Genomic DNA, 17,949 nt, shown 5'->3' with positions numbered 1-17,949 from the left:
TGGCGCCCTCTTCTGGCCTGCAGGAGAACACTCATTGTGTGCACAATAAATCTAAGGGGCCCAGCTGGCTCACGGGATCCTCGAGGAGCTGAGCACTCTCTGATCCTGGGTGGAAGAGGTTGTGATGATCTGCGGGCGGGGGCAGGAAGGCTGGTGCTCCCAAACCTGAGGGACCCAGCAGTCCCCCAAAAGGCGGACAGGGCAGGGGTGTGCAAAGGGCCCCTGCAGACTCAAAGCCCACCTCGGGTCAGGAGTCCACAGCTGCCCTGTTGCAGAACCAAAGGCTGGGGGGGGGGGGGGGCTGCTGCGCCTGGGAAGCTGGGGGTGTGGGTGGCAAGGTGAGCCTGCTGCCTGCTGGGACATTTCCCTTTGCACTCCTGGGGACAGATCCCAGGGCTTCATGTTTGAACTCACGGAGATCCCCCTGCCGCTGCCTCCCAAACGCGGGATTAAAGGTGTCCTCACCACTGCTCACGAAAGACTGGTTTTATTACCTTAAATCGTGCATTTGTGTGCGCAGTGCAGAGCCCAGACTCGGTGGAAGCAGCTGAGCTCAGGTGGCCGACACCCAGCACGGGTGCTGGGAACCCAGGTTCTCTGCAAGAGCCGCAGGGACGCCATCCTAATCACGAACCATCTCTCCAGGGCCCCGTTTTTGTTTTGAAACAGGGTGTCATGTATCCCAGGCTAGCCCAGGATTGCAGACCTCCAGCCTCTGCCTTCTAGGGGCTGAGACGGCAGGTCCCTTCTCAGGGCCTTGGCTCTTGTTTTTCGGGGACACTGTGAAAGTGTTCTTGGGGAGCAGCGTGGGCGCCCGGGCGCCTACCTCACCGACACATGGCGCTCAGAGGATACGGCACTCAGCTCAAGGTGGACGCTTCTTTCCTTTATTTAAAAAAAAAAACTGGGGACACAGTGTGGAGGGCTCACCTCCCATGGCTTTGGGGAGGACACGGGTTCCGGGCAGGAGTCACAGGTACGCAGACATGAGGGGAGGGACCCCAGACAGGGGACGGTGCCTCCTGGGGCATCACTGGACAGGGTTCCTGGTAGCCTTGGGGGCCAGGGCTGTGGTCTGCACAGGGGGGTTCTGTGGGGCCCTGGGTGCCACAGCAGGCCAGGTGGAGGCCCAGTGCATTTTGATGGGGCGGGGCCTGCTGCTGCTGCTGCCCTGCGCTCAGGCCTGAGCTCTGCTGGCCACACGCGGGAGGAGCTGGTCCAGAGCTGGCCAGGGATGGCCTCGCAGGGACAGTGGCCCACATGTCACCCACACGGGGGCGGACCTTCCAGCGAAGCCCACCAGCCCCAGCCAAGGCTGGTCAGAACTGACCCAGGCCCTGCACGTGCTCATGCCCAGGAGGCCGGGGCTTCGGGTCGGGCCCTGGAATCCCAGGGAGCAGCGGAGAACAGAGGACATGAAACCCAAACCACTGGCTGGAAGACAGGCCCGACCCGGGCTCCAGCCGAGGGTGGGCTCGAATGCATTGCAGTGTGCAGTTAAGAACGGCGGCGGCCGCAGGGCCCTGGGCTGCAGGGCCAGAGTGGGAACCCAGACTCCCAAACCACGGCCCTCAGCCCCAACATCTGTCCATCGGGGCCAGGCCCATCCGCCCCCAACACCGAGGGATTGTCTTGACGGCCCAGCCCACGGCCGACCCCTCCCCAGTGCCGTGGGACGGCGGCCACACTGTCGCTGTGGACACACGGCGGCCCCTTCCGCGATGACCGGGAGGGGCCGGGAGGCGGCCTGGGTGGCGAAGGCCTAGGTGTAGAAGATGACTTCGGGGATCTGCCCGTCCTCCACCGAGGTTCCGTTGTTGTTCCCCGCCGCGTAACAGAAGGTGAAGCAGGTCTTAGCCCCCGTGGTGGGCGACTCGTGGGTCACCTTGCGCAGGCCTTTGGTGCCATAGTGAGAGTCCGGGCCCTGGGGGGAGTGGGAGGCGGTGAGGTCAGGAAGCCAGGCCCCGAGGCGGGGGAGGGGGGCGCCCGCGGGGCCGGGTGGCCGGGGTGCAGTGCGGCCCACCTTGAGCGTGGCGCAGGCGGTGTAGTTGACATTGGGCAGGACCTCCACGGGCTCCTTGAACATGACGCGGAAGGTGCTGGCCGAGCCGTCACAGCTGAAGCCGGTGTCGTTCTGGCCCAGGACCGTGTTGCTGTCCGTGTGGATGATCTGGGGACAGAGGCCGCTCAGCGGGCAGGGCACGGGGGCACGGGGGGGGGGGGGGGGGCTTGTGGGCGTGGCCTGTGGGGCGTGGCCTCCGGAGGGTGGGCGTGGCTAGCGGCTCTACCAGGAGCAGAGTGGATGGGACGGGGACTCAGGGCCCAGCTGTGGGTCGGGAAGGCCGGGGCGGGGCCGGGGCGGCCGGGGCTCACCTGGATGTTCACTTGGTAGTCCGTGGGCCCGTGGATGGATCCGTAGAGCCCAAAGCCCACCACAAAGATGCGCTTGTTGACGGAGAACCTGGAGTTGAGTGGTGGACGGGTCAGCGCCCTGGGCCCCGCGGGAGCAACTGGACCGGCGTGGGGGAGGGGCAGCCGGGGCTGGGAGGAGGGCACCGCCCCTCGGGACCACGCCCACTAGGGACACGCCCACTCGACGGCCCTCCATCCTGCCCACCGGGAACACGCCCACTCGGTCTCCGTCCCGCCCACTTGGGACACGCCCACCCGGCGCCCTCCGCTCCGCCCCCGGGGACACGCCCACCCGGCGGCCTCCGCCCCGCCCACCGGGAACACGCCCCACCTGATGCGGTCACTGGTGCCGCTGTAGCCCCAGCGGCTCTCCACCTGCTGGAACCGGTTGATGCTGCACTCCTTGCCCCGCAGGCAGCACCGCGGCCGGTCGATGAACTCCACGCGCGGCTTGGGGTTGACGGTGAAGTGCAGGAAGAGGCTCACCACCTCGCGGTCCACCAGGATGCCGGACTGCGCCGGGCCTGCGGGGCAGCGGGAGGGGCGCCTGGGCCGGAGTCCGCCTGACGTGCGTGTGTGCGTGCGTGCGGGGCTTGCGGCCCGGCCCCCACCCCGCGCACGGCCTGAGCGGCTGACAGGCCAGGACCCCGTGACTGGCAGCCCCAGGGCCCGGGCAGCGTCCTCAAGTCTCAGCCCGACGGACATGGGCTGGAGGGGCGCGGGGCAGCCATGCAAGCCGGTACCTGCGGCGAACTCTTCGATGGTCATCAGGGGGAAGCGGATGAGGCCCAGGGCCTTGCCTAGCGCCTTCCGCTTGTTCTCAGGCGTCACCTGAAGCTGCTGTCGCTGACACTCAGCTTCAGACCAGCGCACTACGGCATTGAACAGCCGGACCTCGCGGATGCCCAGAGTGTCCCGCTCCAGCACTGCCACCAGCGTGTCTGTGGCGGAGAGAGGCTGTGAGCCCCGGTGCCCTGTGAGGGCCCTGTAGGCTGTGCAGACCAGCCCCATACAGGAACCACCTCATAGCCAGGGCTCGGCGGCTGTGGCCCTCTGTCCATGTTTGGCAATAAAGTTTTATTGACACACAGCCCTCCCTGAGCACTGCCTGCCTGCCTGCCTCCCTCCCTCCCTCCCTCCCACACAGTCTGAAATCACGATGTAGCTAAGGCTAGCCTTGAACCCCTGGCCCTCTTGTCTCCACCTCTTGAGTGCTGGACTGACAGGCCGGCAAGTGCTAGGGAAGAAGTCCCCTACCTCAGCTGAGGCCCAGCCCGCGTACTTTTTGAGACAGAGTCTCGTTCTACAGCCTAGGCAGGTCTGGAACTTATAGCAATCCTCCTGCCTCAGCCTCCCGAGAGCTGAGTTCATAGGAGTGCATCCCACAGCCTGCGACTACTTCCTCTGGCTCTGAGCCCTGGGCCCTCCCAAGGCACTGCAGATGACGCTGTAGGGCTGGGTAGTCTCCCTACTCGGGGATAACACTGACCCCAGAACGGAGGACACAGGCCAAGCCCCGCTACCCGGCCCCTCTATCTGTCCCACCCAGGCCGTCACGTCTCCTTCCAGTCAGTGTCTGCAACCTGAGCCAGGCGCGGCACGGTCCTCGAATGAAGGCCTGCTGGCCCTGACTCACCCAGGTCGATGTCCGTGAAGCCCTCGGCCGCGATGGCATCCGCCGTGTTCTTGTCTATGCTCTCCAGGCACAGGCTGGCCAGCTGCGGCTCGTCGAAGAGCCGGGCCTGGAGACGGGGAGGTCACAGGAGACAGACGGGCTCTGAGAAGCCAAGTGACCACGACCACCTGCCTGTCACAGCAGGCCGCCCGCACGCTGTGCACCCCGTGGATACACCAGATGGAAGCTGAAGCGGAGGAGCGGGGTGCGCCGGTGCACACCTGTCACCCGAGAGCGACCTCAGGCTGAGACAGAAGGGTCAGGAGTGCAGAGCAGCCTGGCTGCTGAGCCAGGCTATCTCGGAGGAGAAAGACGGGAAAAGCCAGGAGGTGGTGGCGCACGCCTTTAATCCTGGCACTGGGGAGGCAGAGGCAGGGGGATCTCCGCTAATTCAGACCAGCCTGGGCTATGTAGTGAGTTCCAGCACAGCCTGGGCTACACAGTGAGACCTCATCTCCAAAATCAAAAACAACCCCCTCATCATAACAAAATACCTACAAAAAAGGAAGTGGGTAGCGGCGGAGGAGGCCGGGCTTCACCTGGTGGCGCACAGGCACCGCACCCCACGGGCACACTGTGCCCCACACAGCACCGCGCCCCACGCGCGCACACCCACCTGCGTGAGCAGCATGAAGGCGTTGTCAGCCCGCAGGTGCTTCTTCAGGAACTCCACGCAGTGCGCCTCCAGGGCGGGCACCGCGTACTTCTTGGCGGTGTAGAGCGTGGTCATCACCGTCTCAGGCCCGATCTGCACTTCATCCGAGTACAGGAACCTGAGCAGGACACACGGACGGGCACTGAGAACCCGAGTGACCACAGCCACCTGCCCCGGCCAATCACCGCCCGTCTGCTCGGCCGCCTCCGGGATTCACCTGTCGGCATCTCCTGACCTAGGGACATCGCTCAGGAAGACCAGGCTGTCACCATGAGATGTCCATGCATAGGTCACCCTGGGCCGCGCCCCCAGCGGGGCCTGAGACCCTGTGGCCAAGCTTAGGCCATCGTGGGTAGGTGACAGAAACCACGCTGACCTCGGGCACCGGCCGGGCAGGCGGCGTGAGTGCTCGCACACCGCTGTGTGGGCGCAGTGTCCACTACAGACCCGAGGCCACGGGTCCCATCGCAGACCACGGGTCCCATCCCAGACCACAGACAGAGCAGGCGTGGCACACGGCACTGCCCATTCTTGGAGACAGACTGTTTCAAAACCGGAACAAAATTAAAAGTCTTCCTTTAAAAGATCAAAAAAAAGACTTATGTTCACGTGTGCCATGTGAGCAGGCCCTGAAGAGGCCGCAGGGCCTCAGACCACCCGGAGCTGGTAACCACCTGACCAGGGTTCTGAGGGTGCTGCGCCATCTTTCCAGCCCCTAAAGCATTCTGAGACGGTGTCTCTTCTCCGCTGCGTTCTAGAACGCCCTGCTGGAGGGTGGGCTCTGCAGCAGATGTGCAGCGGTCTGCCTCCTGCTTTTCACACCCCATGTCCCAGCGCCCACCACGGCCAGAAGAATCGGGAAACTTACTTGAGCAGTGCCAGGAAGGCGGAAGGCTCCACATCGGGCAGCTCGATCTCCGTGGATGTGGTAGCCATCCCGCCATTGAACATGGCGTCAAAGACAGCGCTGCCCACGGCCAGCACAAACCTGATCCAGGAGAGAGGGTGCCTGTCCGTGAGTCCATCTGGCCCAGGCCAGGCTGAGTCCTGTCACACCTGCCTGCAGAGACCCCTCGCCACCCTGGTAGAGGCCTTCCAGGCCTCCGATCCTTCTAGAAGGAAGGACCTGGAAGGGGTGGCTGTGGAGGGCAGCATGAGGGCAGCACCTCATTCCTTCATGCGTGTGCTCGCTCTCTCTTCCTCCCACATCCCTCATTCATTCCTTCATCCATTCCCTCCTCCCCCACTCCCTCAATTCTCCAGACCTCAGGAACAGGCACGGAACCTGACCCTCACAAGGGAAAGCAGACCAGACTGGGGGGGGGGGGCGGCCTCCTCGGTCAGGGGTCTCAGGCTTGGGAAGTGTGTTAGTGCTGGGGGAACCGCAGGGCTGGGGATTGAGACCTTAGGAAGCTGTGGGGGAGGGGGGAAGCAGAGGGCATGGGCTGCCAGGACCGCTCCGGCTGGGGCAGCGGGGGCGGCCAGGCTCAAGAGCCGCAGTGACTTGGCTTGAACACAGCACACGTTCTGGGTGGAGACAATGACCCGGGCCCCACAGTGACAAGGTGGCCCTGCACAGACTCTCCAGCTGCACAGCTCTGGACATCTACACAGGTCCACGTACCCTGAGTGGGGCAGAGCCAGCGGCCACAAGAGAACCACTGCTAAAGCCGGACAAGGACCCTGCACCTGCCGGGGGCACCCTCACCGGCCCTGCAATGACGAAGCTCCCTCCTGCCCAGGTCTGGCCACTGGCGACGGTCCCTGCGATCAGACCAGGTACCACCATTCTCCAGAGCGACCGAGTGCGCCCAGAGCCTCCGGAAACCGGCCCTCCCCGTGGAGTGAACTGAGACTAATCCAAGAGGAGCAAACGAGCAGATTCCAGAGACAGGGCTGACAGCTGCTGGCTGGACATGGCCTGTCACCTCTGCTATGCGGGACCCAGAGCACGGCAGGAGTTCAGGGCAACCTGGGTAACCCAGTAAGACCTTGTCTCAAAAATAAAAAGGGAGACTAATGGTTCAGGGTGGAGCCCCTCCTAGAATCCCCCAGTGAGGGGCTGGGGGCGTGGTTAGGGTGGAGCCCCGCCCAGAATCCCCAGTGAGGGCTGGGGGCGTGGTCAGGGTGGAGCCCCGCCTAGAATCCCCAGTGAGGGGCTGGGGGCGTGGTCAGGGTGGAGCCCCTCCCAGAATCCCCAGTGAGGGGCTGGGGCGTGGTCAGGGTGGAACCCCGCCCAGAACCCCGAGGGCTGGGGCGTGGTCAGGGTGGAACCCCGCCCAGAACCCCGAGGGCTGGGGCGTGGTCAGCAGTGCAGCGCCCCCCTAGCGGACCTATAGACTTCACACCCATCACTTTAAATCCGCGGAGGAAAGGCTGAGGCAAACCCTGGGGCCTGGCCCGGAAAGGACCCACGGGGCCTTGGGACAGTGCGGCTGCCCAGACCCGGGCCTCAGTCACAGCCCTGCAGCCTTTCAGCTCCCGGCCCCATCCTGGTCCGGTGGGGGCTGGGAAAACTGTTCCTCGCAGCACAGCGGCTCCCAGGCCCAGGGCCCACGCAGCAGGAATCCAGAAATAACCTCCCTGCCTGCGCCTCGTCTGCTTAAGAAGCATCCTGTGTCCCCGCAGGGAAGCCTGCACCGACCACGCAAAAGCCAAAACCAGAAACTCGGGCACCAGCTGCACGGGCACGGCCGCGGCCACCTGGCGCGGATGCTCACACCTGGCCCTGACCCACGCCACGGCGACCCACCCCAGCGACTCTGCCGGTCCCCGCCGCCACTCAGTGGACACCGCTGCGGCCCACGCGGCCTCCGCAGCCCGGAGGGACGCAGGAACACACACGCACGCCAGAACACACTCGGATGTTGCCGGCAGCAGACACATCGAGTCCCCCATCATCAAGTGTGAGCCCCGAACGCTTTTGATCAGACACACAGCGGCTTCCCTCCACACACCTCGAAGCCATACCCGGCGCGGGGAAATGGAGATACCGGGCTCAGTGAAGCAAACAGGGGACCGGGAGGAGGCCGAGCTAGTGCGGGAAGACGGCGTGTGTCGGACAGGGGTGTCCGTGGGCACCATCTCAGCGAGCCGCGCTTAGGACAGATGGCTCGGTGGTTAAGACCATAAGCCACTCCTGCAAAGAGCCTGAGTTCAGCTCCCAGCACCCACGCTGGGTGCTCACGGCCAGCTTCAGGGACCCTGGAACTGGACTCTGCAGACAGGTACACATGTGAACACACACAGAGGCATAGACACATGAACACGTGTTCGAACACATACACACATTTGTGCATGAACACACGCACGTGTTCACGCACACGTATAAATATACACATGCATATGAACACATGCATGAACCCATAACACACAAATGAACACTCATGCGCACACACAATTAAAACAAATCTTTTCTGTTCTTTGTTTCAGATGGGGTCTTACCACATCGCCTGGGCTAGCCTTGAACTTCCTCCTGCCTCAGCCTCATGGTTGGGGTAGGCCTGCACCACTACACACAACACAAGGCCAGGAGCCTTGCAGAAGGGACCAGCTCACTGTGATCTCAGACGCCCTTGGCCAGGAGCACAGAGTAATTACCAGTGTGCACAGGGCAACTGACGGAGCTGGAGCTGGGAGAGGGTCCATGGGCAAAGAGGGTGTAAGTTCAAATCCTATCGCACCTGTAAAAAGCCAGGTATGGGCAAGGAATCGCACACCTTTAATCCCAGCACTCGGAGGCAGAGGCAGGCGGGTCTCTGTGGATCCAGGCCAGCCTGGTCTACAGAGTGAGACTCTGTCTCAAGAAAACAAACGAAAATGTTTTCCTTTAGACAAAACTTACTCAGCTCCGGCTAAACTCAAACCCTGATATCCTCTGTCTTAAAAACCAAACCAAAAACTGGTTAGCTAGGAATTTGCTACATAGACCAGGCTGGCCTAGAACTCACAGAGATCCTTCTGCCTCTGCCTTCTAAGTGCTGGGACAAAAGGCGTGCGCCACCTCACTCAACTATGAAGAGAATTTTTATTTACTTATTTATTTTTAATTTTTTGAGACAGGGTTTCTCTGTGTAGCGCTGGCTGTCCTGGATCTCACTCTGTAGCCCAGGCTGGCCTCAAACTCACAGAGATCCGCCTGCCTCTGCCTCCCAGGTGCTGGGATTAAAGGTGTGGGTCACAGTCACCCGGTGATGAAGGAAATTTTAGGAGAATACAATAAACAAAATTTTCACAATTTACGTGAATGGACTGCTAAGAAAGATAAATAGGGGGCTGGAGAGATGGCTCAGAGGTTAAGAGCACTGGCTGTTCTTCCAGAGGTCCTGAGTTCAATTCCCAGCAACCACATGGTAGCTCACAACCATCAACAATGAGATATGGTGCCCTCTTCTGGCGGGCAGGCTGAACACTCACTGTATACATGATAAATAAATAAAATCTTAAAAAAAAAAAAAAAAAAATGGCCGGGCGGTGGTGGCGCACGCCTTTAATCCCAGCCCTTGGGAGGCAGAGGCAGGCGGATCTCTGTGAGTTCGAGGCCAGCCTGGTCTGCAAAGTGAGTTCCAGGAAAGGTGCAAAGCTACACAGAGAAACCCTGTCTCAAAAAACCAAAAAAAAAAAAAAAAAAGAAAGATAAATAGGTCAGGTGGGTCTGGAGAGACGGCTCAGGGGTTAGGAGCTCCTGCAGGGGACCCGGGTTCCATTCCCAGCACCCACATGGCAGCTCACAACTGTGACTCCAGTTCCAGGGACCCTGGTACCCTCACACTGAAATGCATGCAGGCGAAACACCAGTGCACATAAAACAAATAAATAAAATATTAAGTTAGTAAATAAACAGGCCAGGCATGGAGACACACCTATCATCCCAGGTCCCAGGAGCCTGAGGCTGGAGACCTGTGGTGAGCTGGAGGAAAGCCTGAGCTACATAGGGAGACGCAGTCTCAAAAGAACAAAACAAAACAAAAGCACACAAAGGCGATGGGATGTGGGCTGGCTGAGCTGGCTTAGGCTCAAGGCCCTGAGCTCCATCATCAACTGGGCCAGAAAGGACCAGAGACACACACACACTAAAGCAGGACAGCCTGTCCACAGCGTGAAGTCGCCCACAGGAGGAGGGCAGCAGACGGCTTCGGAGGATCCACGCACCCCCAGGACAAGCATCCTAGGCAGGGGCTCTGCCCACTGGTTCCCAAGCCGATCCCGGTGGCTTCAGAAGCCCCATCGCAAGCTGGTGTGAAATCTGTGGACAGCCCCTCTGTAACCGCCAAAGAAGCAGGGCATAGAGGCCCAGGCCGGGCATCCCAGCATTCAGGAGGTCGAGGCTGGAGGACCACAACAATTTCAGGGCAGCCTGTCTAACAAACAACAACAAGAAACATTAGGACAGGCACTTGAATGCTGGGACCCAGACCCAGTGCTCACTGGCAGACTGAGCCCTGGTCCCATCTTCAGCATGACACAAACCGGGAATGGTAGAGCCGTCTATCATCCCAGCTGGGCACGGGAGGAGGATCAGGAGTTCAAGGTCATCCTTGGCTACAAGAGACCAGCCTGGGCTGGGTGGTGGTGGTGGTGGTGGTGTTGGTGTTGGTGGTGGCGGCGGCGGCGGCGGCGGCGGCGGCGGCGGCGGCGGCGGCGGCGGCGCACGCCTTTAATCCCAGCACTCAGGAGGCAGAGCCAGGCGGATCTGTGAGTTCGAGGCCAGCCTGGGCTACCAAGTGAGTTCCAGGAAAGGTGCAAAGCTACACAGAGAGACCCTGTCTCGAAAAACAAAACAAAACAAAGCAAAACAAAAAAAAGAGAGAGACCAGCCTGGGCTACATGAGACCCTATCAAAACAAAAACAAGGGACTGGAGAGATGGCTGAATGGTTAGTGCACTGGCTGCTCTTCCAGAGGACCCAGGTTCAGTTCCGAGCACCCACACATCTGCTCACAACCAGTTGTGACTCCAGTTGCAGGGGATCTAATACCCTCTTTTGTCTCCAGGAGCATTATATACACATGGTTCACAGACATACATGCAGGCAAACATCTGTACACACACACAAAAATGATAAAGCAAGGCAGTAGTAATGCACATCCCAGCACTCAGGAGGCAGAGGCAGGCAGATCTCTATGAGTTCGAGGCCAGCCTGGGCTACAGAGTGAGATCCAGGACAGCCAGGGCTACACAGAGAAACCCTGCCTCAAAAACAAAAACAACAACAACTAAACAAAAAACCCTAAATACACACACACACACACACACACACACACACCACACACACCACACACCACACACACACACACAGGCTGCACTCAGCCTTTAAGCTCCCCCTGCCTATGGCTACAGCCGAGCTGAACAGTTGCTGTGGAGCCAACATAGCTGGCCAAACATTTCTTCTTTCCTGCCTGGGACTTGAACGCAGGGCTCTGCACATGCTGGGTAAGTGCTCTACCGTGTGACGGCCAACACCAGCTGAAAGCCCTTGATGTCTGGCCTTTCAGTGAATTTGAAAGCTGGCCGGGTCAATGCTGGGCATCTACCATGACACTCTACTGAGACAGGGTCTCTCACTGAACCCCAAACTCGCCAATTCCAGGCTCTAGCTAGCCAGGCTGCTCCAAGGATCCCTATCTTCACAGCCGTCTGTCTGGCTTTTATGTGGATGCAAACACTTGATCCACTGAACTCTCTCCCCAATTCCTGCTTTATTTTGTAGATAAGGTCTCAGGTAGCTATCGGGGACTACGGGGGTCCAGCCCCTCGATAGTCCCCTCCCAGGGTCCGGGAAGAATCTACAACCAGCTGATAATTAATCTTTGATGAAAAGAAATGAATCTATCTACACGAAACTCCTTAGTCCATACATTTTATTATTCTGTCAGTTCTCTCTCTTCAAGCTTACACTCTGCTCTCATTTTTAGCTCCCTTCTTGCCCAGTTTCTCTTTACATTTATCTGCTGTCCCCTCCAGGTTCTAATTCCTCATCTAGTTCTGTCCCTCCTAGGTTCTCATCCCTCTAGTTCTTTCCCGTATCATCTCCTCCTCTCCCATCTCCTCCTTTCTCATCTTGTTCTTCCCATCTGGCTCTTCCTCATCTTCCATCTCGTTCCTCTTGTCCTCTCTTGTAGCCCTTCAATCTAGTTCTTCCCCATCTCAGTTTGTTCCTCTCAAGTTCTTACCCATCTAGTTCTTCCAGTCTCTTTTCTCTTCTCCGTCCTCCAATCTCCACGTTTACCTAAGTCTCCCCAGAATCCAGTTATAGCAAGCCCCTGGTCGAGCAAGGTCACCAGGTTGAATTCTATAGGATCATAAAGGCAGTGACCACCAGGCTTTCTTTCTTTCTTTTTTTTTGGGGGGGGGGGTTCGAGACAGGGTTTTTCTGTGTAGCTTTGTGCCTTTCCTGGAACTCACTCTGTAGCCCAGGCTGGCCTCGAACTCACAGAGGCCATCTGCCTCTGCCTCCCGAGTGCTGGGGTTAAAGGCGTGCGCCACCACCGCCAGCCAGGCTCTCTTTTACAATCCAAAATGGGAGTGGTAAAAGCGGAGGTCAACTGAGTGCTAATGACCGTTAGTATATCAAAAAGAGAATCTATGTGCTCAGTCTACATTCCTAGAAGTGGTCAGGAAAGAAGTCAGGGGGTCTCTGGGTTGTATAAGAAAGGAGGGTCCAAGCTAAACTGTGTAAAGCTCTTATTTAACATCCACCTGACCTAGGCGGTTTGGGCCGTTATCACTGTTAGTTCTTGAAAGTGGCTAAGGGAGATATCTGATTCCAGAGAAAGCCTTCCTGAGGCTGTTCTCCAAATACCTGGAATGTCTATGTCCAGAGAGTGATCAGTCTACACTGTTAGTCTTTCTTAGGGAAAGTCAATTGGGAAAGCTATGAAGGCACACATGATTTTCATAACAGAAGACAGCTGATATATAACACGCCAAGTAACACCAAAAACTCCTTGGGATTTGGCTTCCTCTGGAGGAATTCCCTGATCTCTCCAGGTAGTGACTTTGCCATAACCAGCTGAGTTCCTATGATATATTCCTGCGGCCCTCAGCAGGTAGCCCAGGCTGGCCTAAAACTTGCTGTGTAGCCAAAGATGACCTTGAACTCCTGATCCTCCTGCCTCAGCCCCAGAGTGCTGAGGAACAGGCACGCACCACTCAGCGGCCACTCTGGCCCTCTGGGTGTCCTCAGGTATCAAACAGCTTTCCTCTAATGCCAGCCCAGGTGCCCAATCAGAACCCCAGCCAGCACGCGACCCTGGTGCTCCTCCAGGCCGACAGATTTCCTGATCGTTCCTTGTCACTTGTGACCTTCCCGGAGGCTTTCCAGGTCCGGCCTCTGATCTCAGTCAGTTTTCCCTCACTACAGTAGGTATAGCTGCTCTGGGGTCCCAGAGTGGCCAGAGACCACAGGAACTCAGGGGTTCAGGGTACACTTCAGTGGAGCCTTTGCCTACTACACACAGAGCTCAGGATTCTTCCTCGGGACCCCAAAATGAAGAAAGGAACAGAATGATACAGGGTCCTGAAGGCCACATTCTGGAACCCAGGTCACGGAGGGAGGCCATGTACGGCGCCTGAGAGGTCCTCCTTCCCCTCCCAGGTTGGGAGGGGCTGCTCTTTAACCTTCCCTTCCCATTAAGTTACGGGCACACGAATACACGTGCCTTCAGACAGCACAGCCTTCGACCCCCGGGAACTGAGCCCACGGGCCCTCGGCAAGAGCACATGTGTTGCTAGAGTTTTCCGCCTTGCCCACATTCAGGACAAATCTTTGTCACCCGCCAGTCCCACAGCCGCTCAGACCCAACCAAGTAAACACAGAGACTTATATTGCTTACAAACTGTATGGCCGTGGCAGGCTTCTTGTTAACTGTGCTTATATCTTAAATTAGTCCATTTCCATAAATCTATACCTTGCCACGTGGCTGGTGGCTTACCGGCATCTTCACATGCTGCTGGTCATGGCGGCATCTGGCAGTCAGTCCTTCTGCCTTCCTGTCCTTTTATTTCTCCTCTGTTAGTCCCGCCTATCCTTCCTGCCTAGCCACAGCCGATCAGGTTTTATTTATTAACCAATCAGAACAACTTGACATACAGACCATCCCCCAGCACAGCCAAGTGCAGACCATCTCAGACACCTGCACTCAGGCCCATGGTCCTAATCATCCTCTATGCGGACCTGCTGGGTAACGCCACAAAGAACCCAAGAAGGGCTCCCACAGGACATACAGAACATCCCACAGCACACATGTCCGGTCCTCTCAATCGCTGAGTCCTCTTTCCGATCTCCTTCACTGTTTCAGTGCTGGACACTGAGCCGGGTAGGCAGGTGGGCTCCAACCCCAGCCCCTCCTGCTGGAGTCCAGGGAGGCAGCCAGCCACTCCTCAGCAACACCCCCAGACCTCAATTTACCTGTCTTTCCTTTTTTTTTTTTTTTTTTTTTTTTTTTTTTTTTTTTTTTTTTTTAAGACTCCCACTAAGTAGTCCTGGCTGTTCTGGAACTTGATGTTGACTTTGGATTCAGAGAGCTCCACCTGCCTCTGCTTCCCAAGGGCTGGGACTAAAGGGGAGCACCACCGCACCCCGCTCTTTTTACTTCTGACAGAATCTCCTAGGTTGCCAGGGTGGATCTGGAATTTGCAGCCCTCCTGCCTCAGCCAAGAGGTAGCTGAGCTCCTGGCCTTCATCACCACACTGCTTTCTTACCCTGTCCTGTCGGCCAACCTAAGCTACCCGGTTGGTGGATGGGAGTCAGGCCCGGGATGCCACCGCTGGCAAAGATCACATCCCCTCCCCACAGCCACAGTGGACCCGTCTCGGCCAAACCACGACACGCACAGTATGGAGTCACCACACCCCAGCAGCCCCAGATGGGGAATCGAGTTTGGTACGCAGGTATGGGAACGGAAGCCCAGAGCTCAAGATGAAGAGGCCTCTCTGAGGCTGTTCAACGAGTCAGACCACCGACCTCAGCCACCGGCCACGGGGTCCACTAAGAAACCACGAAAGCCTCCACTGACCACCCTACCACCTGCCAAGCCCCCCAGGCTCTGCAGGCTCCAGGGAAGATACAGCACCCCCAGTCTCTGCAGGCTCCAGGGAAGATACAGCACCCCCAGTCTCTGCAGGCTCCAGGGAAGATGCAGCACCCCCCAGGCTCTGCAGGCTCCAGGGAAGATACAGCACCCCCAGTCTCTGCAGGCTCCAGGGAAGATGCAGCACCCCCCAGGCTCTGCAGGCTCCAGGGAAGACACAGCACCCCAGTCCCCTGTTGCCCTTGGTGTGGCTCCCACACACTCAAGTCCTCTGGCCTCCAGGCCAGCCCCAGCACTCCTGACAGCAAGAGATCGCTTCTCTCCTCCCCGGGGTCAGAACACCCACTTCCCTGTTCCCCGAGCCAACGAACTGCCTATCGTCTGTACTCAGACGTGCCCAGGACGGCAGTGCGTATCACTTCTCGACCGTGAAGTCCTGACCACTCCCAAGAGCTCTGCGGGGCCATGGGATTAGATGTCTCTGCTGAGGTCTGGGGGACCGGCTCAGACAGGCAGGGACCCCAGGGCTGGAAGGAAGAACCAGAGGCGCGAGAGCAAAACCAGGGGCTACTCAGGGAAGCACAGCAGGTTTCCCGGGGAAGAGCACAGGGAGTGAAGATGGCAGGGTGAGGAAGGGATGGGGTGGGTCGTGGGTAGGGATGGGATGGACAAGCTGGAGTGGTGGGGGCGGCTGGGGGATCCAGGATCCAGGAAGGGCCCTGGATGGAGGGTCAGGAGCAGGGTATGAGGACCAGGTTCAAAGACGCAGGATTCAATACAGGAGTCTAGGGTGCAGGTTTCCCGTGTCCAGGACTGGACTGTGATGGAGGAGTATCTGAGAACCACATTCAGGCGAAGTTACAGGAATGCCAAGGTACAAAGCCTGAAGCTCTAGATTCAGGGTCTTAGGTGGTACAAGGTCTGGGTGGCGTGGAGAGTCTGAGGTATGTGGTCCTGGGTGGATTGCGGGTTCTTGGGGTGCAGGGTTCTAGGGTACAAGGTCTGGGTTGCAGAATCTAGGGATAAAGGATGTGGGTGCAGTCCAGTGTCTTGAGATTAGGGGTGGGTTGCAGGGTCCAAGGTTTGACTGCAGGACCCAGGATGCAGGGTCTGGGTGGGGGTGCAGGGTCTGAGGTGCACATCCGAGGTAGAGTTCAAGGTCTGGGTGCAGGGTTCTGGGTGTCGGTTCCCAGGATGCAGGATCCAGGTGAGGTGCAGAATCCGGGAGGGGAACAGGATGGGAGGGTGCAGGGCCTGGGCAGGCTACAGGGTTTGGAGCGCAGGGTCAGGGTGGGGTGCGGGGATTGTGATGCACGGTCTTGGGTAGGGTGCAGGGTTCCAGGGTGCTGGTTCCTGGGGTGCAGGGTCCGGGTGGGGTTCGGGGTCCAGGGGTGCAGGGTCTGGGGTTGCAGGGTCCGGGCGCGTCCCGGCGTCCCACCTGTGCGCGGGGACGCGCTGCGAGCTGAGCCCCTTGCCCACCAGGAAGTGCACGTCGCACAGCACCTCGTTGTTGAAGAGGAAGGCGAAGCGCTCCTGCACCGTGGGCTTGGTGGCCTGCCAGTTGTACACGGGCTCGCGCAGCAGCGCGCCCGGGCCCGCGTCGTCGCGCTCGTCGCCCACGGCCTGCGCGTCCGGCACGGGCCCGGGTGGCGGGGACGGGGGCGGCGGCGGCCCCGGGGCGCAGGCGGCGGCGTTGCCGGGGGCCGCGGCGGCGTTGGCGCTGGGCCCCAGGCCGCCCGCGCCAGGCCCGACCCCCGGCGGGCACGACGCGCGCCCGCTGCCGCCCGCCGCCATCTTGTCGCTGCGGCGCGGGGGCGGGGCCACGGAGGGCGTGGTCATCGGGGGCGGGGCCGCCGAGAGGCGGGGCCTGAGAGGAGCGAGGGGAGGAGGAGAGGGCCGGGGGCGGGGCTCCGGGGAGGCGGGGCCTGAGAGGAGCGAGGGGAGGAGAGGGCCGGGGGGCGGGGCTCCGGGGAGGCGGGGCCTGAGAGGAGCCAAGGGAGGAGGGGGAGAGGGAGAAGCGGACGGGCGGGCAGAGAGGAGGGAGAAAGGGCGAGGCTAGGAAGGGGTGGGGCATGCAGCGGGGGCCGGGGAGGAGGGTGGGGAAGCGATGGAGACGCCAGAGAGGAGGGAAGGGAGGAGGGGAGGGAGGGGGCGGGGAGGGATGGATCCCAGGGCGGAGAAGAGGACGCGGGAGGGGCTGGATGAGAGGGTGAGGTAATACAGGGAGGAGCACAGACGGGAGGAGGGGAGGAGGGCGAGGCTATGGAGGTGCAGGCCCCGGATTGGAGCAAGGGCAGGGGTGGGAAGGGGAGGCAGGAGAGGCGTGCAGAGGTGAAGAAAGGCAGACAGAGCAGAGGCAGGAAGAGCGGGAGGGGGGAGGGGCAGAAGGGAGGGAGGGGCAGGGGGGAGAGGCAGGGCAGGGGGTCTGCAGAGGAGAAATGGAGGGAGAGCGGGAGGGAGGGACCAGGTGAGTGCAGAGGGGAGGGGAAGGGTCAGGAAGAGGGAAGGAGCCGGGGGAGGAAGCCGGAGGAGGCACGGAGGGAAAGGGAGGAAGGGAGGGGCCTCGGGGGTAGTGGACAGGTGGGGAGGGGCTGGTGGAGGGGGGAGGAAGGGGTGGAGGGAAGAAGGCAGGGAGGAGGGGGGAAGAGGCGGAGGGGCGGGGTTTGTATGAGCAAGCCAGGCGAGGGGGCGGGGTTACGGGAGGGGCGGGGCCGCGGGGAAGTGGGTCTGTCAGGGAAGGGGTGGAGGGAAGGGGGGTGATGAAGGGGTGCGTGGGGAAGCTGGGGTAGGGGAGCTGAGGGTGAGGAGGCCCAGGGCCCCTGCTCTGAGCCTCGGTCCCCCCCCCACACGGGCTGCTGAGCCCCGGAGCCTGGACGACCCAGCTCGTGCCCAGAACTGACTGCGATCCCAGAAAGGGAGATGAGGGAAAGTAGTGGGGTGAGGTGGGAAGAGCAGGGGGAGGGAGGGACGGGGCAGCCGGTGCGGTGACGGGGAGGGGGTTAGGGAGGGAGGGAGGGGGGCTGGGGCCTGGGAGACGGGAGGGGCAGCTGGGTGGAGCGTAAGGGACCCCGGGCCCTGCTCCCACGGTGCCCAGAGCCTCCCAGACCCCGACTGTGAAGCCCGGGCCCCTGTGAGGGCAACACCCGCCAGGCTGTAAGTCCGGTTCCCATGTTCC

At 60.2% G+C, this 17,949-nt stretch overlaps 1 protein-coding gene across 1 annotated transcript; it reads right to left on the bottom strand.

Annotated features, from left to right (window-relative positions):
- Nucleotides 1-865: 865 nt before the first annotated feature.
- Nucleotides 866-16,583, bottom strand: Btbd2 (BTB domain containing 2). Its single transcript, XM_006978166.3, has 9 exons — nt 16,213-16,583; nt 5,611-5,730; nt 4,704-4,860; nt 4,049-4,154; nt 3,156-3,353; nt 2,744-2,936; nt 2,374-2,461; nt 2,024-2,170; nt 866-1,924 (listed from the first exon to the last, which is right to left on the bottom strand). Exons 1-9 carry the CDS (start codon nt 16,566-16,568, stop codon nt 1,763-1,765), a joined length of 1,527 nt encoding a protein of 508 aa, XP_006978228.2. The 5' UTR covers nt 16,569-16,583; the 3' UTR covers nt 866-1,762.
- Between the last annotated feature and the right edge of the window lie 1,366 nt (nt 16,584-17,949).

This window comes from Peromyscus maniculatus, chromosome 22 (genome assembly GCF_049852395.1).
Source record: "Peromyscus maniculatus bairdii isolate BWxNUB_F1_BW_parent chromosome 22, HU_Pman_BW_mat_3.1, whole genome shotgun sequence".
Lineage (NCBI taxonomy): Eukaryota > Metazoa > Chordata > Mammalia > Rodentia > Cricetidae > Peromyscus > Peromyscus maniculatus.
The sequence above is the reverse complement of the archived record's forward strand: the minus strand, read 5'-3'. Positions and strand labels throughout refer to the sequence as shown.